This window comes from Zootoca vivipara, chromosome 5 (assembly GCF_963506605.1).
Source record: "Zootoca vivipara chromosome 5, rZooViv1.1, whole genome shotgun sequence".
NCBI lineage: Eukaryota > Metazoa > Chordata > Lepidosauria > Squamata > Lacertidae > Zootoca > Zootoca vivipara.
The window spans coordinates 53900973-53928039 of NC_083280.1; the positions used below are offsets into that span (position 1 = coordinate 53900973).

Consider the following 27067-nt stretch of genomic DNA (forward strand, 5'->3'; position numbering starts at 1 on the left):
AGAAAAAACTTCATTTTGAACATGTTTTTATGAAAGTATCTTGTCCCACTTCTTTTAAGGTCAGCTGCACTGATTTGCCTAGTCCTCCCAAGAAAAGGCATAATGGTATCCAACCATACTGGCACTAGATTGCAGGAATGCCCAAACAGCTACCATGCATAAATGGATACTTGCCACTACTTTTACCTTAAGAGAGTCTACAAGATTCCATACATGGAATATCCTCTGGTTAGACATTAGTTGATTATTCATGCATTGATTAAATCTGTAGCTTATATGTTGATAGTATTGGCTTCTATTCCACCCCCCTTCGTTTCTACAAATAAGGGCCTCCTCCCTGAACAGGTACTGACCTCTGAATGCCACAGTGGATATATTTGACCTGGATGTGGTGTCAACATTGCAATGATGTAGCCAGATTGCACATCAGATGGATGTGTTCGTGGCAGTGGACTTGTGACCTTAGATGTATGGCGGCTTGCCACATCTGCAACAAAGGCTGTAAATTATGCAAGGTGCACCAAAGCCCCATGCAGATTACCCTCAGTAGTGTTGTGTTCTGCCAAAGGACGGAGCAGTGGAGAACTGATGCTGTAGAAGCTGCACAAATGAAGTCAACTGCAGCTCTGTGGGCTTTCTTCCAAGCTAATAATGCAGAACACCTTTCTCACCACAGGAACCTTGAAACTTTCCAATGACTTTTGGGGGAACGGGCAAAGAATTGTTGCAAGGGCGATGGCCGTTCACCATTGGCAGCTGCCTCAATATAAGCAGCTAATGCAGGGGTCGGCAAGGTTTACCTCACCTGGGCTGGTTCACTCCAGCGGAGGTCCCGGTTCGAGGGCGGCTTGTGGCCCATGGGCCTTAGGTTGCCAACCCCTGAGCTAATGGGTCCTCTGGGAGAGGACTTAGTTGCTGAGGAAACAGAAGCCCTTCTGGATGCGGGCTCCCTCTTGGATTCTACACCCAGGTATGATGGTATGTTGAAAAGCAGAGGCACAAAACCAGCATTGTGCCAAGGAGCTGCCTTGTGTTAACTCAGGTTTGTCTCATCAGGAGTGCTATGAAGGAGGAGAGATGATCCTGGGGTTACACCAGAGCCTTGCCTGGAACAACCGGCCACTGGCTTACCTGAGAGAAGTCTCAGTTAAGTCCTCTGAGGAATGGCCAAATGAAGCGCTCAAAGAACTTGGAAAAATCCATAGGCTTTTCGGATGTGCTTGGCTATGATTCAAGCCCCAAACTCCCACCCAAATAAGGCAGTAAGCTTAAACTCATTCAACTGTTAGTGTGAGGCAACAATCCCTGCACTTTATTAAAGAGAGACGCCATTTTTATAGTAAACTTTTAATATCAAACAATAATTGTTCCATTGTTTCTAGTTCAGTTACAAAACAAGCTCCAAAATTTTATGATCGGTGTTAAATCTGTTGAACACCATAAATTGTGTCCAAGTTTGAGAAAACAGCCATAACATTCTGGTATAAATTATCTACAAAACCCAATATAAACATAAGCTAGCACCCTTTGTACTAGCTCCACAGATCAGGCAAAAGTTGCAGTCATCAAAGCAAAATGGGAGCTGTAGCTTTAGAGTTCATTTCCATTTACACACTTCTGCTGCTGTAGTCTCACTTTACGTTGTGCCTCCAACTGCTTTGCTCTGAGCCATCTCTCTCTTGACAACGTTGTCTGCCCAGCGCTCAGAGAAAGGAACCTGCAGGCAAGAAAGATATGTTGTAGAAACATGGGTTTTAACTTTGCAACTGGTGGCTGCTTACTAGTGTCTTGCGAGCAGCAGGGGCTGGCGGCAGAGAGACGATGAACAGCGCGCGAAAGGGCTCTGGAGAGGGACTGCTTAAAATGGCGGCCACTTGAGCACTGCTGCTGCTGGCACCAACAAAGCCCAGCCCCCTTCCTCCTCTAGGTAGGGTGGGGAGAAGTCAGAAGGGAGGCGCCGCCACTGCCGTGTGAGGGAGAGGGAAAGAACGTGCGCGCTGGTGATCCACACAGCAATTCCCAGACTGTCCGCGGGCCAGATCCAGAAGGCAATTGGGCCTGATTCGGCCTGCGGGCCTTAGTTTCCTAACCCATGTTCTCGGTAGCCCCATAATCCTCCTTTGCAGAATCTGGGTCTGCATGTCATGTAACTTGTTCTATTTAAGTGCATTATATAGTATAGGTTATTTGTAGGCTCCTATGTGTCTAGGTTACATTTCTTGGTAATCCAGGTCAACAATTATCATAACCAGGACCATTTTTTCAGCGGTTTGCCATATGAAAGAGATTTAGTGACTCTCCAAAAGGAAATGGAGGAAGATAAATGAGCAACTGTGGGGAAGAAGGGCCAAGAACTCCCCTGAAGCAGTTAAAGGGATAAGCAAATCTTCAGCAAATTAAGAAACTTCTATGGCATCTCGCAGTTTGCTATTCTGCATTTGTACTCTCACCTTGCCACAAGCAGAGTTCTATGAAGATCATCAGCTGTGATACTCTCAGGGTCATTTTTACGCATTTCCACAAAATCATCTTCTACTGCCTGTAAGAGAAATTGTGTTTTGATTAAATGTAATGATAAAATTATTACACTTCCGAAGTATGTTTTAAATATGAGTTGGAACAACATAGCAAATTACCTTGCTTGTAGCACTGCGCTTTTGAGGCATGTTGAATTCCATCTGGGAAAGATCATTTACCCACTACACAAAATAAACATCCACCCCTTTTCAATGCTACTTTTAGCTACTGTAAGGTAGGAATGTAGTACAGTATTGACAAAATCTTCCATTGAAGGAGGGATTATAGTTCCAAGCCTATATAATGGCAAAGTGCTTTACTCCCAGGTATCCTAGTGTTACAACAGCTCCTAATGGCCAGGGCACCTACATGGCGCCGTTATCCCTTGAAGACAGTATTCTAAAATGAAGAGTGTGTTCTATCCCACCCATGAGAAGATGAGACTACATTTGGCTACTCCACTGCCAATACACACAGTCTGTTCATAGGGATCATGTCCTCCTGCACATTCCCCCCCTTGATAATAGCAACTTAACTGATTCTAGGACAGTTCTTCATATTTTTCAGGAAGCAATAGGCTGAAGCAGTCATTAACGGTCGATTCCCTTTCATAGTTAGGGCAAGGAGTATTGGGGGTAAGAGAGGTGGCAGCCTAGATGGAACTATAACTATATACTCTGCTCGACAAGAGATTCTGGTAAAGCGGAAAGTGCTTTTTTTTACCTTGGTCACTTCATCAGATATACTGTAATCCAGCAGTCTCAGCAAGCTTAGATAAATGCGGAACTTGTTGAGGACAGATGGCAGCACTGCTGTGAGAAGGCTGCTCATGTACTCTTCCATGTTGGGGGGAATGAGCTGTGGCTGCAGGTGGACTTGGCAGTCGGACTGTGGAAAGACATTGCAAAGCATTACTTCTCCTTTACTGTTATCAGTTCCATACTATGAGCAAAGTGGACTGTAATATGAGCCAGATGGGCGGGGTAAAAATTATTAACAAAACACAAATATGGTTTAGACTATTAACAAAACAAAGGTAAAGGGACCCCTGACCATTAGGTCCAGTCGTGACCGACTCTGGGGTTGCGGCACTCATCTCGCGTTCTTGGCCGAGGGAGCCGGCGTACAGCTTCCAGGTCATGTGGCCAGCATGACTAAGCCGCTCCTGGCAAACCAGAGCAGCACACGGAAACACCGTTTACCTTCCCGCTGTAGCGGTACCTATTTATCTACTTGCACTTGACGTGCTTTCAAACTGCTAGGTTGGCAGGAGCAGGGACTGAGCAACGGGAGCTCACCCTGTCACGGGGATTCGAACCGCCAACCTTCTGATTGGCAAGCCCTAGGCTCTGTGGTTTAACTCACAGTGCCACCCACATCCCAAAACTTAGACAAACCTAAATAGATGTATTTGCTACACAGCTGTAACTTGAGGAATCGGGGCTCAAGAACTAGCCTATCTGGTCTATTCTCTCCATCTACAAATGGAACAGCACACATAATGTGTGGCCATCATCTTCCAACTCTTAAGATTGATGTTGTCCTATCGCTACAGCACCCCAACCTTTCCCTTTCATTTCAAAGTAAATGAGATCTTAATAGCAAATATAGCATATTTCACTGAACAGCAGTTGAAAGTGGCAAGTAGTGATAGCACACAAAATTAGTCGGCCTAGGATAGTATGCTCTTGTTCTTCATTAAGAGGCTTTCAAATGCAGAGGAAAAGTGAAGTATTGCCATACCGGTAGGAGCGACCTGCCCTCTGAAGTGATAAGGACATTAATGTTGCATGGGAATTCCATCTGGTGGTAACTGAAGTCATAATCCACCTTCTGCCAAGTTATCAGGTGACCTAGTGCTGTCACATTGTGAACACCTACAGGAAAAAAAAATCCTCTGAAATGTAGATGCAAAGTCTTCAGATTTAAACAAAACACAGTCTTTCAATGATCAGCTGGCAGTTATTTTGTGCAGTATATTACTATCTAGGAATAAATTATCCACTTAAATCACAAAAATCTATGTTATATCACACACACACACACTTCAGCAGGTGTGGCGTCTACTCCAAGAGTTGATGTAATATTACTGTATGTATCATGGCATGTTTCCAGTTCACAGGGATATTAGGTCAAGTCCTAGAGTAGATCCTGGAGTATATATTTGGAAGGAGACAGAATGGAGAATTATATTTTGCACAAGTATATAGCTTCTGCTGTTACAGCTTCTACTGTGCATTCAGTATATCAGTTAAGAATTCCAGGTACTACAGTATCTGTTGAACTAAGTCGCAGAACAAAAAAGCTAGCAATTTCAGCTTTTCAACACCAGAAACTAGTCATCTGAATAAGGAGGGTGCTGGAAAGGGGGGAAAATTAGAGTTTCAGGGTTCCATGAACTTCCATCTATAAGCAATAGCTTTTGTTTCCAGAAATCCTATTGTTCTTGCTTATTCATTCTTCCCTTGTGCCTGCTTAAGTGCTGCAGTGTCCATTTGCTAGGATATATATATCACCAGATGCTATGGTACCCAACATGTCCAGCTGGAAAAGTGCTGTAGCAATCCCTGTGGTCCATGGAACAAGTACTACTACAGCATCAGCATGATTTCAAAAGAAGCTAAGAGACCAAATATGAAGCTCCAGATAGAGGACATGTCTGTTCCCTGATCAGGGAAAGAAATTTAATTCTTCTTTGGCGATCATTTGTAGCCAAGTAAGATGGTCTTCCATGAAAACCGTCTTAACAGTGAGTCAGTAAGTGACTGTGGAGGCCAATTCTGGATCCACCCATCCTTCCACAGTGGGGACATTGGTTTCCAGGCAGACGTTGATCATGGTGAGGGTTTGCCAAATGTGGCTTGCTTTTAGCTTGTTTCTCCTTTTCGCCCTGAGTTTGTGCTTCTTCAAAGTCCATGACACCTTTGGTAAAGGCTGTGCTCCAACTGGAGCACTCAAAGGCCAGTGTTTCCCAGTTATCAGCACTTACACTACATTTTTAAAGATTTGACTTTAAGAACCTCTTTAGTTGTCCACTGGTATTTCACTTTCCATTCTTAAGCTGGGAATAGAGTATAGTCATACCTCAGGTTGAGTACGCTGCGGGTTGCGTACTCGGCTGACCTGGAAGTGTTTATTTCCGGATTCTGCTGCGTGTGCATGCGCAGAAGCGTTCTGTGTGCTCTGTGCATGTGCAGAAGTGCTCTATCTCCGCAAAACTGGAGGTAGGTGTTCCAGTTAGTGAACTTTGCCTCGGAAGAGGAACAGAAGCTGAATGGTGGAAGGGCAGTGGTAGCAGGAGGGAAAGCGTGCCTCGTTTAAGAACACTTTGGTTTAAGAACGGACTTCTGGAATGAATTAAGTTTGTAAACTGAGGTACCACTGCATACAGTAGCAGACAAGAGACACTACCACTTATGTGGTGGCAACTACTATTCCATCCTACTGACCACGTTGTACCTACCAACATCTGCTTTTAAAGCAGAAATGCAGTACTTGAGCATTCCTTCATTTACTATGTCCCTGAGAAAGAAAGGATCGTGGTAGCAATTTGTGACTGTGGGTGACTCCTGTTTTACACATTTGTAGCCTACAGACTAGGCCCTCATTACATGCTCTTTCAAGCGTAACTAACATTAAGACAAAGTATGATCGCAATATTTTATGATCCAACAGAATCAGAAAACCTGCTGGTAGAAAAGTTTAAGATAGCCTGGGCGTTTTGCATAGGAGTTATGAAAATAGCCCAATAATATTATAAGGAGGCTTCACTATTTTAAGCCAAGAAACGTAACTAAATGACAGCAGAAGCTCTATTCTCCCAAGAATGATCTACTGATATAGTGAATTACAGATTTAAGTTTTAGTTTCCCTTAATACAGAGTTTTTCAATAGATGCCTGAGGCTAATAGTGGTAATACTGAGTGAGGAAGCTAACAATATGTTCAGAACTGGCTCGAGCTGGAGGCTCCCACGCTGGGAAAGGCAGCAGTGACTCAGCAAAGCTGGAAACAGCTGCCTTTAGAGCAGCGAACATTCATTCCACCAACGGGCAGAAAGGAAGGAATTCCTTATTAAGTCTTCACAAAAGTACACTGTGAAGTGTACTAAGTTAAGTGAAAACGGAGCAAATTCCCACCCGCCATATCAAACACAAGGTAACAAATTGACTGTTCCATGCACATGTCAGGTTGATCAGAACAAACAAGGCATGGAGTAACTGGAACAATGAATTAAAGTGTTAAGCAGATTTAAGTAATGGTTTTAAATTTAAAGGCTTAAGATTTTGTAGGAGCACTGAGCCAAGTTTTTGTGAACTGCCCTGGAAACTCTCAATGGTAGTAAAAAAAAAAAATCTTTAAAACAAGCAAATAAAAAAATTAATAGTGCTGATCCAGATTTGTCCTTCTGTGAATGGGAGGGCTTATTCCTTTTGCAGATGTAACTCAAAAATCAGTGAAGTTCCTGTTAGAGGAAAGCAAAGCAATTTCTGTCAATTTTGCTTTCCTCCCAGAGCCACCTTTTATGCTGCAGAAATCAGCAAAAAAAATCTCCTTCCAGTTGAGTTGCGAACTGGCACCTATTTATCAAACCCTCCATCTTGATACTAAGCATGGGATCTGAAAGGACTTTAATCCTCATTTTCTGCAGTACTTTAAGCACAGCCACAGTACTCTGCTCTAATCATGCTAATCTGTAAAAATTGGTTAGCTACATATAACATGGATTGTAACGTATGAGAATTTGTTATATATTACAGAGACAATGGCTTGGATCCTAGGTTGCTACTGCTTATGAAAAAGGGCAACTTCCATCAAATTCTCTGTCTGCAGCCCCCTGCGCCATATCTTTACAAAGGAGGTTGCAAAGGCAAAGGGGAGGTTATGTGAACTCTGATGTTTGTCAGAAGGGAAGTTATGATATAAGCCAAGCAGTGGATGGAAACCCTGATCTCGCTGACACCTTAGATAAAATGTCCAATTATTTCAAGGAATAGGATTGCCAGCTTGAGAAAACGCACATACATTTTGGGGGTAAACCACTAGGTTAACTAGCACAAAGGTCCTGCCTGTGGCTGTTGGAATTGGGAGTCTACCCCTGTTATAAAACAAAGATGCCAGCAGTATAAGGAGATGAAGTCGGCACTGCTTCCAAACGGAGCAAAATGATCAGAAACAAAAGTAGGCGGCAGAAACAAATATAAAGCTACCGTAGTAAAGTTCAGGTACTCTGCCCTAAGCAATAAAGTTACAGACTGGAGCCAGTTAGACACACCGTCCAATTAAACTGACACAGATGTGATGACAAAAATGGGTCAACCGAGAGATAACTCTGTAAAATAATGACAGTGCAACCTGAACAGCCAACATTATCCTTTCTAAATGCAGCGATCTGGTTTCTTCTTAATATTTCTGTTAATGCAAGAGAGCTTTGCATTGGGATAATGAATGGATGAAACCCAAATACCAACCTCTAGTGTCAAGCTGTCCTTGCTCAAGCAGAGTCTCATCTATCACAAGGGAGGTATTGCTTGCCAGCTGTAGTACTCCACTGACTAAGCGGTTAGCTGTGTAGTCCTTGTGAGGGTTAAACTTTAAGCAGTTCATGTTCTCTATGGTCATGGGCAGGCGATAGGACTGCCAAGAAAAAAAAAGTTACAAGTTTTCCACTAAGAAGTGTTCCTTTGACAGACAAAACTACACTAAAACAATAACAGAGATATAACAAGATATAACAAGTCAATACACACACACACGATTCCAAAGGAAGTATCAAATAGCTGCAAACAGCAACCACGCAGACATCACAAGTTAAATGGGGAATACAAATGTTTATTCTCAATACACTTAGATATTTCATTAGTAAACTTTTTTTAAAAAGAGAACTGTAGCGAGTTAAGTTTTGTGTGTATTAGTTTTAAAAGATGCAAATCCTATGTGTTTGCGGAGTTTCCTTAAAGCTCCAAATTATCATAGTACCCTTGAGTACTAAAGATGTTGCGTAAGGCAAAATAAACTCTATTCCCCAAAAATATATATACCATAGAATTCCACATACAGATACTCCATTTCTCCATTTAGGTGTTGGCCACTACTATGACCAAGGAACTGAATGTATTGTTCCAATAGCAGTCTTCACAGCTATTGGAACAGAAATATTGTAGGAAAGTGTGCACCTGCCTTTTTTAGGTATACCTCTAACACCTCCAGTTCTGCAATGAAACATCTAGGTGGCTACTGTATTAACATACTCATATAGGTGAACTATTGCACAATCAGTTGCTCCACAAAGCATTTATATATATAGAATTCTTACTGCAGGTACTAGCTGCTGAATAATATGGTATATGTGCTCCGTGTAGACATTATTTCTTGGACAGCCGCTTAAGTTGACTGTGAATTTTCCCAGAGGAAGAACATCTCTTCTTGCATAGCTAGAAAACACACAAAAGAGAAAGCTAACATTTTGAAATTGCTAGAGTGATTGCAAGAAGTTAGTGGCAAATTCATGGTTTTTTTAAAATAAAAAAGCAGATGTCTAGATGTCTCAAGGCTAATAGAAAGCTCAAAAATTGTTTTCCCTCCCCAAACTTTGTAAAGTCAGCTTCAGTTTTATACATCTGAATACCAGAAGAGACCTCAGCTCCATACGTAGATGACGAATGATGATTGGGAGCACAGTTGAGGATATCAATGGTTCAGGTGGTAAATTATTCAGAATCTCCAAATTCTCCTCCACAATTATTTCAATCATCAGGAAAGGCTGAGGTAGTTACAAATATTGGCTCAGCCCTCCCCCTTTTCACTGCCCTCTTAAGAAGGAGAGAAGCCCTGAAGGAATTACATTTCAGGATGGTTTTGTTATAATTAAGTGTTTATTGGGTGAGGCGCAAGGACGGCTTATGTGTCCAGTTAATTGCTCCTTTCAATGGAAGGTGAGAAACAAAACATCCAAACTCAAATGCCCAGGTAGAGAAGTTGCCAAGAATGAGAATGAGATGCAAATAACATATGGAACACATAAGACAATGAGGTCCGTAACTTCCTGATGCTATAGGAGCCCAGTCTGGAGGCGAGCTGAAGGCCCAACCTTAGATGATGAAAAAAAGAGTACAATTTAACGGAAGTAAATTTGGAGAATTTTTGTCCAGAATGTACCACCCTTGAGCAAATTCTCACTCGTTCTTACAAGAATTAGCTGCAGTGAGCCTTGGGCTCAACTGCTTTCCCACCCTCCTCTGGTGCAGTCAAGAGTAGTAAGTTGGCAGGTAAGTATTATGCTCAAATTTGGTTAAACTGTGGTTAGTATTAAATATGGTTAGTTGAAACTACCATCAAGCCAAAGCTAGGGTTGCCAGACTCAACAGAGGACAGGACTTCTGTGCCTTTAATTGTCCTGCTCTCTTTTGACTCTGGAAACCTTAAAGAGAAACCAGCAGACCCTTTGTTTAATTTCCAAGCAAAGGGTCTGCTGGTTCCTCTTTAAGATTTCCAGAGTCAAAAGAGAGCAGGGCAATTAAAGGCACAGAAGTCCTGTCCTCTATTGAGTCTGGCAACCCTAGCCAAAGCATATGAAGCTACCTATAGGTAGGACTAACCACAGTTTAGGATTCAGAGCCAACATTGAGCTGAGGTTTATTGAAACAGAGCTGTACTGGTGGAGGAAGGAGAGCACATGACCCTGAAGTTGGTGCATATAATGACCCATATTTTATCACACATATGTGCTGCCCCCATTGTGTGAAAGCTTCCTAGAGTTCTTGCTTAAGGGAAGCACCATCCATAGCTGCCAAGTTATCCCTTATTTTAAGGGATTTTCCCTTATGCTGAATAGGCTTCCTCGCGAGAAAAGGGAAAACTTGGCAGCTATGGCACCATCTTCAATTTCTTGGGCAATCAAATACCCAAGGATATTCCTGCGTATTTGGGTTCAATACATTAAAACATCTGCTCTGGTTATTAGTTCATAGCTGTTATTTTATCTCTTTGAGCCCCTGAAAGAACACTTAAGAATCTGCTGAGCTGCATGCTAAATCCTAGATTTAAAAAGGGTTGTATGGGAAAAATAAAATGTTCTAAATAGCTGACCAGGTTACTTACACTGTGGAAATGAGATGCAATATAAGGTACTCAGCAGCCAGGCTGTCTCCCAAGAAGGCATGAGTGAGGAAGCCAAGAAGCTCTGCTCTGACTGGTGACAGTTCAGACATAAAACTAGAAACAACTAACAGAGAACAGTAGGGAGTAGACAGAAATACCATTGCCTAACAGTCATATAAAATACAGTTCTTTTTATATGAATGAGTATCAACTGGAGAAAAGACTGGACAACATACAGCTCTATATCCAGCATAAGAGCAAATTTTGCATCTTGCTGTAAAACTTTGCCCACCTACGTTTCACACCATGCTACTTTGTCCAACAGTTGGGGCAAAGTTTCTCAACATAGGCCCTTACTAATATTATTATAGATTCAACATAACTTCTCTCTTATTATATACTTTCCTAAGACACTAACCAATACTATAAAAAAAAATCTGGTCTGCAAAGCAGTACATAATTACACAAGCCAGAACACTATATATATATGTATGTGTGTGTGTGTGTTTAAAGAATATAGATTACACAAGAACACAGGGATGTGTTTGTCATTACAAAGAGCACAGAACTTCAGAATACTACCACCAAGAGGCAAGAAGAGCATGGTTGGATTTGGATCTTGCCATGAAGAGAAGGAGGTGACCCTAACCCTGAAGGAGGATACTGTGCTACAGACTGGCCTCCATGAGCCAGTCCGGGTTTGAATTTGAGAGGTCTGCTGCTTAGCTTCTGGTCTGTAGGTGCCCTCTGCAGGACAGGACCAATGAACACATTGGCCAACATGCAGCAGCATCACTAAATGTTTGGGGAGGCCACTCGTTGGTGACATTTTCATGTAACACTAAAGCATAGTTTAGCACAATATGAATGGGCAGGACAGGCACTGGATTACATGCTTCCCCTTATCCTTTGCACACATGTCTGGGAGGCGCTGTTTGCAAGCTTCTGCTCTTGATTTAAGGTGCAGCTTGCAGATTCATCTGGATCTAGAAATGTGCTTAGCCTTAACTATGGTTTGTTCTGCAGGCCACTGTCAGTAACTATGGTTTGAAGTTGGCTTGTTTGAAAATCAACCATGGTTAATATTAACTACAGTGTAAATGAAACAGCAGCTGTGGTTATGTAAAAGCAGAAGCTGCATGCGAGAAAGGATGGGAGCCTAAGATGCAATGTAGCTGATTCATACAGCGCTCAACTATGGCTCAGTGGAACATGCAGATGTAGACATTAAAACAGCATGTTGTACATGGATTATATGGAAGGTTATTTTAATAATGTCTCCTTTTTAATCTTAATTTGTAAACTACAGAGAATATAAAATTGAAAGGTGGCATATACACATTTTCTAATCTTGCAGTCCTTGGGAGAGTGTGCCAGGGGTCAAATAAGGTTTCAAATCTACCTCTGAGTGGGCAGGCCTCCCTCTGCAAGGCCTTCCTCTGTAGCCTGCACCTTACAAAATTCAGTAAAGGAAAAGGGGTATGTCATGGGAGAGCAGGGAAAGGTAATAGATCCAAAAAAGTCCCAGTCTCCTGACATTATTCATCCCAAATGAGTAAACATATGCAAGTCCCGAAGAAAAAGAAAGAGCAGGTGGCAACAGGACCCCCCCCAACCCCCCCCCACTGCTTTACGCTCCCTTTTGTCCTGCAGGGCACCGAAAAAGGTGTTTGCCCTTCAGTTCTCCCTCCCCCACACTGTTTGGATTGCTCTGTAAATAAATAACAATTAAGAAAGTAGTACTGATTATATTGTAATATTTTATCTTTACTCATTACTGTCTACTTTCAAACACAGGATGAATGGCAACTTGAACTTGGACAGAATTGAAGCTAATAAAGCAATTTATTTATTAATTTTCTTCCCCTTTTATGCAAACATTTCTCTAGCGAAATTCAGTGCCCACTTAATAGCTGGCATAACCCACACTTTTAATTAACACTTGTGCTTAAATGAGAAAATTCAATGTATAAAAAGACCCACCCAATTTTCCTTAAATAAAGCTGGGAAATACATAATCATTAATATAAGCTTTGATTTTTTTAGGAGGCTGGCTTCTGCCTCAGAGCAGCATCTAGCAGGGCAACAGCTAGATTTTTACTTAATATTGTAATTAAGAGCTGTTTCGTCAGCTTCCATTCCTTTGCTGAAAAACAACCGATTTGGATTCATGAATCCTGTTCACAGTGAATCCCCCATTAAAGGAATCTGAATGGTTTTTGAGCCAAGGGACATATGCTGTAGGATCCATAGCGACCAGCTATGTTTATAAAAGGATTCAATATGCTCCGTCTCCACCCAGGATCTCATAGTAAAACTTGTAGCCAAAATATAAACAACTTGTGTAAGGAAGAGAAACTACTACTAAAAAAAAAAGTGCCAGGAAGCAAAATCAAGGTCAGTTAAAAACCAAAGAGATCAGTGTTGATAGTAACCTTCTTTAACTATTTGGAGTATGGATCTTTGTAACATACACACTATAATCCTATGATTGCATATTTCATATGGATTTGTTCACCAGCTGAAAGTACAAAATTTACACCAGAGCCTTAACTGTTGCTACAGGGGGTAAGCAATGGTTACTTAGGACTGGCATGGGGGCGGGCGGGTATTTTCTAGGAATAAGCTTATATTAAGTCACATTTCTCAAATAAAAAAAACCACAATGCCAATGTATTTGTGGAAAATCTGGAAAAACCTTAAAATCAAAGGCTTAAAAGATGTTTAGAAGAATACCTTTGTGATCTGAATACGTAGGACTCTGGGAACAAGCTTATTTCTTTGTGTACGAGAAAGTGGAAACAATAAAGTCCAGTGCAGACATTCATCAGTAATGAGGTAATCTTTCTTTTAATAGCTTAACTACTTACAGCTCTTGCTTTCCTCTTCATTAAGGCAGGCAGGCAATAATGGATTTATGTGTTGAAGTTTCTGTGCTAAAATCACATGGATTCTGGGAACTAATGAGGCTGGGGGACTATGAACCCTCTGTTCTTCCATTGTGTCCATACATTCCATAGACTCCACTGGAGAGGATGAATTCTCCCTAGTAAATAAAAACAGCCAAGCTTAAGACATATTTCGTGCAGTTATACAGGGGCGATCAATGAATACAATGACATATAAAATACATGACTAAAAAACGTACACTATGAAAACTGGGAGGGGCAAGTCCTACTAAGAAGGACAGCTATTACAAGGTTTCAACCCCACTTAGAATCAAAACCTGCCACCATGTACTTCTGTGGGAGGAAACTATAAGCTCTACAGGGGAAGGTATTACACATAATAGGCCTCTTTGCTACGGTGGTTGAGGCCAAGATGCAGCAGCATGTGACCAAAAGGAAAAAGGCAACATGGCTAGAAATCCTTCCCAATGTTGCATACACATAACACTTCCAGCATTCTAACAGAGCAATCCTAAGTGGGGTCTGGAGTGGTGCCAGTGTGGTGACTGGCATGGATGTGGCAGCCAACTAGTTCAAGAAGTGTGTGTATGTCCTGTAACTTTCCACAACATCAACTCCAGACTGAAGGACCCATAGATTGGTCTGGGGGCTTCCTGCTGGTTACACTGTCAACAACATAGCTGAGCTTGATTGACGAATGAAGAGGTCTTCCTTCTCACATTGCCTGTCACCCTCATAGCGCTGTGTGCTTAAGGAGACAGCAGGGCATGTGCAACTATGCTGTCAACACCATAGTAAAAGCTGAGCTTAGCTTGCTATTGCAAAAACTGCATCATACTTCTGCTTATTTATACTGCGAATTTGGTTTAAAGAACATTTCATCATCCTTATGGTGTTCATAAACACCTTCCCCATAATTCTATGGAGTGGGAAACAGGCTGAGAGACATACAACAAGTACACGGAAGAGGTAGGACTCTAATCCAAATTTCCCACACTCATGTCCCACCCTGTCCACTGAATTGCACTGGAAACAAAGCAGGATCAGCCTGTGGACAGCCAGCGATCTTCAAAAGAAAGATACTGATATAAATTTCCTGTGTTTCAGTTCTGAAGCACACTGACCAAAGGGTTAAGGACATACTGCCACTTTTATACTGACAAATTACAAATAAAATACTTAAATATTTTTTGTAGCTCAATTCTGTGTGCCTTTCGGTCTTCATCATTATTATCATTAATAATTGTAAATGTTGATCTTATTAATATTAAAATGTTACCTATCTTCGTTGTTCACCATGTTCAGGACTGGATCGACAGATAAAATCCCGTACACCTCAAGAACATCATTCACTTTGAAACTATCTCCGTTTTCATATATCTGTCACAAAGAGTATTTTTAAGAGAAGAGACAGATTATAGTAACATAATGCATAGAGCTGAATATTAAGCCAGGACTTATCTTTACAGGAATGAGCAACGGCAAATAGGAATTGATGAATCTGTCAATTTCAGTTTCTTCCAGATGCTCATTCCTCCAATATCAAGTTCAGTTCTTCACTTTTCTGCATCAATTTGTGAATTTCTTTTTAAAACGGTCTCCCAAAAATTCACCCACGTTTTAGTGCTCATTTTCCCCAATACACACATTTCTGTAAACCTTTTCTTCTAATGTGTATATTACTTATGTTATTTTTACTAATATATGCATGTTTTATGTATACTGTCCCCCTACACATTTATGCATACTGTACATTATTTGGGTGGAGAACTGCACAGCAAAATTCAGAGAAGCGAGATAGCTGCATTTCAGCTCACGTATTGTTTTGGGTTCTGCCAATTAGGTAGGTTCACATTTGCAGTGTGAAGTGAATTGAATTTCTGCCTCATTCCTCACTAGTCTCATACTCTTGTACTTTCCCTTCTTTCTTTTGGTAAGGCTGCAAGGAGGACTCTGGAAGTGTTCGCTTCTGTTTTGGATTAACTGCAGCTTGTCACAGTCTCTGAATGCAGACAAAATGTGGTTAATCTTAACTATATTGTACTGAAAAAAGCAGATTTTGAACCTTGGATTACTGGTTTGTTTCAACAAACCATAATTAAGATTAATTGCAGTTTAGGACTTTAGGATTTTGAGTAAACTACAGTTACTCCAAAAGAAGCAACAGCTTTAGATCTTTTCTTTGTGGCCACAGTGGATGAGCACAGAGGGAAGGGAGAGCACAAACCTGAGGCTCGCTGCAGCTCATTCCTGTAACAATAAACCATCCAAATACAAATGGTATCTGAAGAAGTGTGCATGCACACAAAAGCTCATACCAATAACAAACTTAGTTGGTCTCTAAGGTGCTACTGGAAGGATTTTTTAAAAATTTGTTTCATCCAAATACAGCCAGTGTATTTCTCTAGCAAAATCATGCAGTAGATCTTAACTTAACCGTAGAGACTTAAGAGAGCAAGCAGAAGTATTGGTTTCTTGCACATTTCATTATATCTGCCACTTATTGGTCGCAGACACCTGTAATAACTACCTGCATTTCACCCATTTCCATGACTTTAGCACTGAACTTTACTCTTTACAGAGAATATATTAATCATTTCAGAAATATGCAGCAGTAATGGTCAGAGCTGCATAACACACAACCCTTTACTAATCAATACGCACAACCCCCAGCACAGACACAACAACTGTTGGTCTACTTCTTAGCTCACATTCCAGTTTTTGGAGACCTACTTTGGAGATTTATGTATTGTCCTTCATTGTGTGAGATACGAGTATCCTGCTGTTTCACCTATGTCAACTCACATAAAATATATGATCATGGTTGTTTTTTTAAAGAATGCACATATAACCTCATAACTTCATCTGAATAAATAGGATTAAAAGAACATGACATCTCAAGTGTCTAGTTATGTGAGTACAACTGCAGCTACACATACTTCTGTGTTCTGAATTATAATAATATACCCTAGTTAAACAGTGCATTTAATGGCAGGATTTATTTTAAGGATTACATTATTTTGGTTTTCTTAAGAACAGAAGAGGCTTGCTGTATCAGGCCAGAGGCTCTTTAGCCCAGTATCCTCTTCTCACAATGGCCACCCAATGGCCACCCCACATGTCTATGAGAAGCCTGCAAACAGCACCTGACTGCAGCCACACACTCACTCTTATGACTCCTCAGTAATGGGCATTCAGAAGCTTATTATCTTCATCAGTGGAGGTGGAACTTAGCCTCCATATTTCGCCAATGGATTTAACACGTAAACAAGGTAATGCTTAATACTGCTTGATAGGCTTATTACCTTCACAAGGCATGCAGGGCCTTTCTCTCCTGGAAGTGGAAAGTTTAGATCTAGCGGAGGTGAGCAGTTTAAGGAGATCGTCTGATGTCTTGCAGATGCTTCTGTTTCTAATCGCTTTGGCTCTCCACTCCCATGGATATCAGGCACACTTCCTGCAAGTTAGAAGAAGCAGTTTCTAATCAAAGTCTGAAGTTGAAATAAAAACTTCCAGTTTTTCAAAGAAGCTTTAAAAGGCCAGAGGTTCCCCACCAAAGCTTTAAAATGTGCTGAACTACAAGGATTAGGGTAAAAAAAGAGTAAATGTTGTAATGGGGTGCATCCAATGTAGTGCAAAATTAGAAGCATACAGTACTTGTTTTGGTGGTGAAATATTTTGCACCAGTAGAATGTTGTTGTGCAAGAGAATGCATAAGCAAGATGCTGGTAACAATCAGTTGCACAACAAGTTTTGACTAGCACAGCTGCTGCGCTGGATTCCTCTGTTAGGCAACATTAAACTCACCAGTCCATTACTGCAAGAGCCCTTGATCTAGTGGAGAGAGAATCATGGATGGAGCCCAGTAAGTGGAGCTTTGCTCTTCATGTATTTTTCAGAGTACAAAAAAAAAATGTGCTTCAATATAACAGCTATTAAGAAGTGACTTAAAATAAAAACCATCAATGTCTAATCAGTTGATACCCTGATGTTGCTCTCTCTGTTTAGATGGATGCAACTCCATATCTTCATCTTCCTCATAACTCCTCTTGTGGCGACTTGGTGTGTAGGATGTTGAAGGGCAAACTCGAGCTTGGCTTACACTGGTATAGGCTTAAATCTCTAGTTAAGGACAATAGCATTTACTGAAGTGATCAACCCAATCAACCTGGTATTTCAATTGTATGGAATGGTTTAAAATAAGACGGGGGAACAAGACACTATTCTGTCATGGGATGTATGCAACAAAAGAACACATTCCACATAACAGTGCTGTGCCATACATTCTAAATGCAAATGGACCATACCCTTAGCTATGCTTATTCTTTCACCACCGTTTGGGAGATTTCTGCTTTGAGTGGTTCTACAGAGATAGAGCTCAACCACAGGAAAGGGAAAGGCCACAGCTCTGTGGTACAATCTCTGCTTTACATACAGAAGGTCCCAGGTTCAATCACCAGCATCTCGAGATAAGGCTGGCCTGAAACTCTAGAGAGCTGCCCCCTTTCAGTGTAGACAATCCTGAGCTAGATAGACCAAGAATGTGACTCAATATATAGTTAGCTTCCTATGTTCCTAAAGGTGTAGAAAAATAATAAAGAATCATTGGCAAGTGGCAGCAGGCTGTACCCAAATGGTGACGGAACGTTATTTGGCTCCCGTGGCCCAAAGTCCTCCATTCCTGAATTATAATGTTATTAGTTTAATTGCACAGTATCATCAACAAAATCCCAGATCCAAAATGTTGTCAAAAGCCGTTAATAACCCTTGTTAATCTGCCTCACACTTGCCTTTATCTTTACAAACTTCCACCTTTCCAAGTTATTGTGACGATTCTCTATAGCCTAAGGCAGGATATTACTGTCACAATTCTCTATATAGCCTTAGGCTATAGAGAATCATGAAAATAACTTGCATCTCCTAGCATATGAAACTCCTTAGGAACATTTTCTATCTAATCTAACAAACTCCACTGAAGTGACATAATTCAGCCTCAGTTACAGGATTAACCACAGCTACTTCCACCAGCTGAGTAATTTTACTGGTCTTAAAGCTACATTCAAGCTTGCCTTTCTCCCTCAAAAAGGTAATCTACAATGTATACTAAATTTGATAGGATTTGTTATCTTTGGATTAACCACCAGAGGGAGTCATACTTTTCGGAAGACTTCAATTTAATAGTATTTTAAAATTTTAAAAATGTACAAAGCTACTCATCTGCTTGTGTGGATATGCCTGTAAAAACTGACCCTACATTTTTATGGAATAATTAAAAAACAACACTTCAACTTTCTTTGTAGGACAGCACAGCACCTTTTCTTCAGATTTCAAGGCACTTTAATCAGATAGCTCAGTCGGTAGATCATAAGGCTCTTAATCTCAGGGTTGTGGGTTACAGCCCCATGCTGAGCAAAAGATTCCTGCATTGCAGAGGTTGGACTAGATGACCCTGGTGATCTCTTCCAACTCTACAATTTTCTTTCTCCACCCCACACTGCATATATATTTTTCTAAATATCAGCATACAGCAGAGTCAATGAACTGCAAAGGATATTTCTTTCACCCATGCCGACTCTCCAGGCACTGGAACACAGTAAAAAGTCTGTCTGTCTCCTGTTACTATTTGTTTAGGGTTTAAGTCTATTTCTTGATGAGGCTAGAAAAGAATCAAGTGACATTACACAACATTAGAATACTAGATATCCAATAATATTTGGCCATGTTCACTTCAAATAATTCTAGCCTACTTGGTCAGTTTCAACAGAAGTTAATCTACCAGAATATTAAAGAGTTCAAAAGTATTTATGTTTCAGAAAGGGTTGCAGATTCATATAGTGGTACTCCTTTTCACACTAAGATACAATAAATTATGTTCTTCCAACAACCATTTTCATGGTGCAGCTGATGCTTTAAACCATTTTAAATGCAAAAACAAAACATCTGAAAATAGTTTTCCTATTATGGAACAATAATCATGCAGGTTTTATTCTTAGAAACTGGAATAACTGCTTCATCATAATCACAGGTTCTGATAGTTAATACTGCAGAACTATGATACTAGCAGGTAGGTAGCCGTGTTGGTCTGGATCGAAGTAAAATAAAAAAATTCCTTCAGTAGCACCTTAAAGACCAACTAAGTTTTTATTTTGGTATGAGCTTTCGTGTGCATGCACACTTCTTCAGGACTTCTTCAGAAGTGTGCATGCACACGAAAGCTCATACCAAAATAAAAACTTAGTTGGTCTTTAAGGTGCTACTGAAGGAATTTTTTTATTTTACTATGATACTAGCAGTCACAAAAATAAACAAATAAAATGGGCTTATTTAACAATTTGATATTGTATGCCATAATGACGCATCAATGCTTGCATCACTCAGACAAAAAACCCCAGTATAATGTAAGAATTAAAGCTCAAATTAAATTAAAACATTGAATCAATCAATATACTTTAATAAAAGCCTCATTCTCTTGATGCCAAATCTTTATGTAGCCAAAATGGCAACATCCATGAGCAAGAAGGATGTATCAGCAGATGTGGAGGAATCCCAAAGTTTGCAGGAGTACCAATCAAAATATTGGAGGGGGGGATCTAAAAATGGGGGTGGAGTGACCTGAAATGACCTATGGAAGACTGAACATGCTCACTATCCATAAAATGCTGACGGGGCTGGAGAAACAACAGAGTGGAAATGAGGATCTTGAAGAAGGGCATGGCTGGTTTGTTGGAAGCCAGTAAATGAGACTTTACACTGCAATGTTTTATTACTGATGCTACTTGTTTATAACTAAATCTCAATGTTCAAAGAACCATGAATTTTCAGGTAACAATCTTATTAAGAAAAATAAACATTCTGTGGCAACAGCATCATTGTAGCATGAGCTTTCATAATCAAAAGCCCACTTCATGCATCTGTTGAAGGAAGGTCTTGTCTTGTTTGTGAAAGCTCATGTCACAAGACTTGTTTTTACACCAGCAGACCAATGTGGCTACTCTCCTAGAATGTAGGCATAAATGAGACTTTCTATATTTTTAAAAAAATGAAAATGAATTCAGTACTAGATGCACCAAAAGAATCAGATCATCAAAACCAGTTTGATAGTCTGTTCTATTTCCACTTCACACTATTGTCTGTGTAATACAGGACAGAGGCATTATCAAGTACACCACTAAATACATTCTTAGTTGTAGTGCTGGAATCAACTTTTTGCCAATACAGAAAAATATCCCTGCATACATATCCTTGTTGAAATAAACTTCTCTGAAGTACTATTTTTTCTTTAAGTAGGCACCCCCAAACTTCAGCCCTCCAGATGTTTTGGACTACAATTCCCATCTTCCCTGACCACTGGTCCTGTTAGCTAGGGATCATGGGAGTTGTAGGCCAAAACATCTGGAGGGCCGCAGTTTGGGGATGCCTGCTTTAGAGAGAGGTGCAAGAGAAGCATGGCGGGGGCACATATCTATGGGATGACATTGCACAGAATTAAGAAACATTACTTGCAAGGTTCGGGTTTATCCCTTTAAAACCTACATTTAAACCCCCACAAACTGCTAGATGTTTTATTCAAAGGGAGGAATTCAATGTTACTCTTCTAATCGTTCTGTCAGTGCAAGCATTACAGCTTGCCCAGCCAAACCATCTCCCCTCTGGATTCTGGGGATTATTCAAACCCCAAACGAAAAATGGGCGGGGGACGGGGGACGGACAGGGAGCTATATTTGCCATATTATCACTCACCCCACATTCTGCTACATCTCTGTATTTTCCAAAATGCAAAACCTATTAAAAAGAAGACAATGTGAGATCACTGTTGTATCCTACATCAGTTCACATTCATTTCTATGCATAACAGAAGCATCTTCAATTGTGCTTATGCTTTAAGTATCAGCATTGCACTACATATTTCAAAGTAAAGATCAAAATAAATCTGTCAAATAATTTAATTTAATATGGGGAAAATGCCTTCTGAAAGCAGCTACAAAATACTCCTACAGAAGAAGAGCTAAATCATGATGGCTTGTGGCTCTGCTTGACACAGATGTTCAGGAACTATTGGGAGGCTAATAATCAAAATATGATTATGTAAATTTCATATTTAAAAAGGGCACACCCCTTCAGTTATACCAATAATTGATGTGGTGGCCTGGCTTCCCAAGAGGCACTGCTGAACCTTCTGCCATGCTAATTAATATGCAAAGCAGTTCAGCTGAGAGCAAGTCCAAGATAGTACTTTTATGCCGCAGACATGCCTGTTTCTTTAAAGACCTGGAAGTCGTCCATCTAAGTAGGGTCGTCTCAGTCTTAGTAGGAATATCTGTAGGTCTCAGTCCTTGAGTAAATCACTGCATATGCCCAGCACAAGAAATGCCAGGGTTTGGAGCATGATAACGATGCACCTATCCAGAGTTAAAACAAAATGAGGAATCCTCTTTCTTAAGGACTGATTACTCACCATCTCCTAATTTCAGATTACTCAAGCGTGGGGTGCTCTTCACTGATGAACTGTTGAGGGATTTTTAAAAGCATGGATTGGTTGCTAATACCCTGTGTGTGTCAGGAGGACTTGTGGAAAGGGAAGTGACTGGGTTTTCCCCCTCTTTCACCCTCTGTCGAACTTCTGCAAAAGCCCCATGGCCCCATGTGACATGGAACAATAAGCAGAAGATTTGAGAGAGGAGCTGGATGATGGCCACCATAAATCATGGCTGATTAGTAAGGCAAGGACACACAGAGAGAGTACGTATTTGTGCATGTGAGAAAGCAATAAGGACCATAATAAAGAAGAACCACTTACACATGATTTAGTATGTATGTCAATTGTTTCATAAACATTCATATAAAATTCAGGATCAAACATATCTTGAACCATACAGCGAAATTTCACTAAACTGTTTGGTTTTAGATAATGTAGAGGGACATCATTCAATGAAGGCACCTGTTGAAGAAAATAATAACATTGAATTACTACTTTCACATGGCATATACAGAATTTTACTCTCTAATGAAACCTTAATTTATATAGTAATTAGGAATCATGAGGAAATCAATCTATTAAAAAATTATAATGTATATTCTTTAGTAATCTAGCAGCAGCCATATTGTTTGTTTATATCAGCCAGTGAAAAAAAATGTTAAGTTCACAATAGTTTTACTACTGTGTATAATAGATAATCGGTATAATAGATAAAACAGATGTGTTTTCTAAGATAGATCCAGCTTTTTAGAAGTCTTTTACCGCTAGATTTTGACCTGGGCAAATGCTGTGGCTCTTTGGTTAAACCACTTCTGCTAACATCTACTTTTCTTTTTGTTAAATGCAGGTGCTAAGAGCCAAGAAAAGATCCATAGCATTTTGAATAACCATGATAAACAGTAAAACTGTATGAATTTAGCATGGTACTGTACTGTCATCATTCAAACCTTCATTTTCTGAATTCACTGTGTGCCCTTCATTACAAGGCTTAATTGTCAATTATCCAGTCTCTCAGGCTATCAGGATGCTGAGCTATAATCACACTTCAGTTTACTCTTTTGTACTTTGGGGATGGGGATGAATTTGCCAGAGAACACTGATGTTCAAATATTTAATCTCAACTAAGCCAACACCGAGTGTCATTCAAACAACTTGTCATCAGAAATAGTGATCTTTCTGGAATGCTTATTATTCTACTCTGGTATGCTCATGTGACTTCCCCTTTGTGTTCATGTCTAATTCTACCTACAGCATGTTTTTACCCTGAACTCCCAGGTAGGTGGGTAGAGGTAGGCAGCCTAGGCATTAGTTAAAGTTGGCACAGGGGAAAGGCAGCTTTTCCTAGTATGGAAATACATTTGTGGGAAAAGCTTCGCTATGATCATATTCACTCTAATTTTGTGTTATGACATGTCCGTCTCCCATGGCAGCCATGTTGTGACTGGCACCCACAATACTCTCTCAAAATCCAAAATTTGCCCAGTAGTTCAAAAGGGTTTGTGACCCCCTCTTCTACAGTATGCCACTGCGAAGACTTATCCTAGAGCAGGCATCCCCAAACTTGGCCCTCCAGCTGTTTTGGAACTACAACTCCCATCAGAACTTGGTGTAATTTAATCACCTAAAATGCAGGTGTAACTAAATCCCCCCAGTAAGAGTGAATGAAAGGACAGAAAATGAAGATTTGCATTTCCCCCGCACCCCGTCAACCAGGAGCAATTAGAATGCAATTTAACTTACAGAGATACGCCTTTTAACTGCTTGGTTAGGACTGCTCTGCCCATCTGCTTGGAACCTTACAATCCTTTTAGGAGTTTTTCTCAGTTCAGTTCGCAAATTTATTTAAAGCAATGTTACAGGAAGATAAAACACAAGAGTACTGCCACCAAAGCAAAAGGGCAGGACCTTGATATGTAAATAAGCCCATTTTTACCCAGTTAGTAGCATTATTTTCTTTCAGCTTCTCTCTGAAGTATTCTGTTACTTTTCTCTCCCATTCAGGATTCAGACTATTTTGAGCTAGGAAAAAAAAAACCAAATGAAATTGAACTATTTCAGAACATTCGACAATCCAATGTATTTGGGCAATAAAATAGAATCCTGACTTAACTGCAAACACAATTTTTGGAAGAATATTGTCAGATAGCATTAATTATTGGAAAAAAATAAAGAGCTTGATTCAAGTAGTAAGGCTAACATTTGTTAGTATTGGAGACAGCATGCCTCTGAATACCAACTGCTGGAGTTCATGAACAAGAAAAATGCCACTGCATTAAATTAAGCAAATTGAATATTTAGACTAGAGATAGGGAATGTGTGGCCTTCCACATGCAGCTGAACTCCAATTCCCATCAACTTATTGATTCCCATCAACTCTAGACAGTATGGCCAGTCTTCAGGGATGATGGGAGTTGTGTTCCAGCAACACATGGGGAGTCACAGGTTCTGAATCCTTGATTTAGTCTGTCAACCAAATGTGGGGTGAAAATTTTTCCAGAAACAGAAAATTTCCCAGTGTTTACAAACTTACAGCAGCTTCAAAACCATTTTGCTGTTTGCAAAGGGCTTTAAGGCAGCTCCCACTCCTGTTTCAGTCTCTTTGAAATATTGCTCTTTGAAGCAGCTCCACGCTTCTCCTTTAAGCAAACAAGTGGTAGAGACGGTGGAAGAGGAGAAAGACACCAGCAGATCTGAATCAATGAAGAGTGTTCAAAACTCCCATTGTTGAAGGTGCATTTTGCGACAGGGAATTTAATTAGCGTGAACAGTTTCTGAGCTCTGGGCACAATACTGTGCCTAAGATTTCAGATTAAAACTGCAGAGTGGAAGGAAAGGAGGACCTTTCTCTGCCTCCCCACTTCCAGCTACTTTCTGAAGATTGGAGAAGAGACCCTCTTAAGAATACGGTATTAGGGGGGTGGGCAGGGGAAGGACTAGACCATGTGAAAAACAAGCATAATATTTTAGCTGCAGTTCATTCATTTTCAGCTTTGTGTTCTTGTTATAAAAAAGTGCACCTAGACATTCCGTTGTTGCACCCATAACCTAGGTTTAAGGTGCCATTTAGTGCCAAGCTTTCATATCTCAGTTTCTTTTGAGCTGATGAGTGGGGATTAAATCCTGCTGCCTTGGCTGCACGATCCTGTTTGCTTCTAGGAACAGGGCATGCAGCCAATGCAGGGTCGGACCCTGTTCTCCTGCCCTCCGTGATGGGTGGGTTGATGTGGTTTGGGGAAAATGGCTGATGGGGTCAAATTGGATTCTATGGAGGCCCAAGATTGACCCATGGGCAGGAAGTCATCCACTCCTGCTCTATAGCATCAGAAAAGTCTCCCAAAATTTTCCAAATATCCCACATTACTGGCAAATAGGATTAATATATACTTTCCATGTCATGAAGAACAAACTGTCCTTGCCAATTAAATGCTTAAAAATCCTGCTAAGGCTTTTTTTTTTTTGAGTCAAGAAGTTGTAAGAACTTAGTAAATCTGACACTCCAAGTTCACTTTATTTTAGATAGCTTATAAGTTTTCATGGCACTTTGTAAGTAGTTGTCTTATTCTCACAAACTTGATAAATGGTGAAAAATTATTTTTGAACAAGAATATTAATTGTGTGAATAATTGTCGTCTATGTGCTGTACAGGTTGCACAATCATTATTAACGGCACATGTTGTATTTCTTCAGCAGAAGCTAGAACCTGCTGGCAGACTGCAGGCTGGGCAGCTGGGAGACAGCTGTGTGTGATTTCTGCTGGAATCCAAGGATGGGGCTATGGGAGAAGCAAGATAATCTTAAGGTGTATTAATGCCATGAAGCTCTCCATCATAGATTTGGGTCATATATACGTGTAAATAAACAATATACCCTAAAGACAGCAGAATCTCTGCTATACTTCATTCTGAAGGAACATGACCTGGAAGTGCCTGGAACCCCTTGAATCTCACACTGCTCTGAGATTCGAGGGGGTGGGGTGCAACAATATAAATTCTGTACTGCAGAAGATATTAGGCATTTGTTTCCATAAAACATATGCTTACAAGTTAATTGTTACCATTGCAGGCTGTCGTTATTCACACCAATCAGTAAGCTACTTGATTTTAGTAGCTCTGTTTTGGTTGTTTAAAGCAATGGTCATTTATTTTAATTGCCTTGCTTTAAACCCACACATCCTGGGAGACACAGACACCCCAGTTAGATACTCCAGCAACTGATACTGGTAAGGAACAAAACACGCAGAAGCCAGGCGGCGTGGTATTTACCTGCCTAACTGGGCTTTGACATACACCAGCCTAATACCACGCCCTCACTTTATTCTGACCTCTTCCAGAGGGCTCTGATCTGGCCCTGGGGGGGGGGGGGGAGTGATGCTGAAGGCTCCTTGGAAAGTTGCCGATTCCGGATTCTTTAGCATACTACACCCGTTCCTGCGTTCTGCTTTCAGGGCGCTTCACAACCACAACAGCCGAGCTCTGCCATGCGATCCTGCCCTAGAGTGAGAGCCAGGCGTCCGCTGCCCTCTCGCTGGGCAAGGCCAAGCTCCCCAGTAACGCCTTCCTGCTCGGCCCACTTTGCCCTGCCGACCCCTTCTTCCTGGTTGATCCCGGCCCAGCTGGCCTGTCTCAGCCCCGGCTTTCTCGAAGCCTTCTCGGCTTTGCTCGTTTGCCTTGCCGCCCTCCCAAGTCCCCCCCCCCGCTTCTCCTCCCTCCGGTTCCCCCTTCGCTTACCGAAGATGCCTTGCACGATACTGAGGGGGCAGTTCAGCCAGTCCGCCACACACGGCATGTCGTCGGCTCTCGGACCAGGAGGCACACGCGGGTGTTCACCGACGGTCGCACACAGTATCCCTCCGACTGCGGGCAATGGCGCGCTTAGACAGGCAGGCAGGCTGGCGGGCTGGCGGGCTGGTGCTTCGGGAAGAGGCGTTGTCGTCGTCGATAGCGGCGCGCCCGAGGCCGAGCTGACTCTCCTTCTCTCCGCCTCACTTCCCCCTTCCCCTCTGCGCGGGCTCGGGTTGGCGGGAGACGAGGGGGAGGCGCCGGCGCCGCCATCTTAGGGGCGGGCGG

The 27067-nt window shown here is 41.2% G+C and overlaps 1 protein-coding gene and 1 long non-coding RNA gene across 3 annotated transcripts; one reads left to right on the forward strand and one right to left on the reverse strand.

Annotated features, from left to right (window-relative positions):
• Positions 1-268: 268 nt before the first annotated feature.
• MCMBP (minichromosome maintenance complex binding protein) lies at positions 269-27017 on the reverse strand. Of its 2 annotated transcripts, XM_035137291.2 has the most exons (16): positions 26729-27017; positions 23935-24020; positions 22323-22463; positions 21266-21307; positions 19080-19181; positions 17510-17639; positions 16831-16982; positions 14805-14905; positions 13487-13662; positions 10617-10740; positions 8833-8950; positions 7988-8153; positions 4261-4394; positions 3241-3405; positions 2451-2539; positions 270-1717 (listed from the first exon to the last, which is right to left on the reverse strand). In XM_035137291.2, exons 1-16 carry the CDS (start codon positions 26784-26786, stop codon positions 1591-1593), a joined length of 1911 nt encoding a protein of 636 aa, XP_034993182.1. In that variant the 5' UTR covers positions 26787-27017; the 3' UTR covers positions 270-1590. The 2 variants fall into 2 exon arrangements, with proteins under 2 accessions (XP_034993183.1, XP_034993182.1); XM_035137292.2 differs by lacking the exons at positions 23935-24020; positions 26729-27017 and having other exon boundaries at positions 269-1717; positions 21266-21924; positions 22323-22459.
• LOC132592162 (uncharacterized) lies at positions 19521-20702 on the forward strand. The gene is made up of 2 exons (XR_009557603.1): positions 19521-19589; positions 19819-20702. It is a non-coding gene; the product is annotated as an uncharacterized LOC132592162 (long non-coding RNA).
• Positions 27018-27067: the final 50 nt, after the last annotated feature.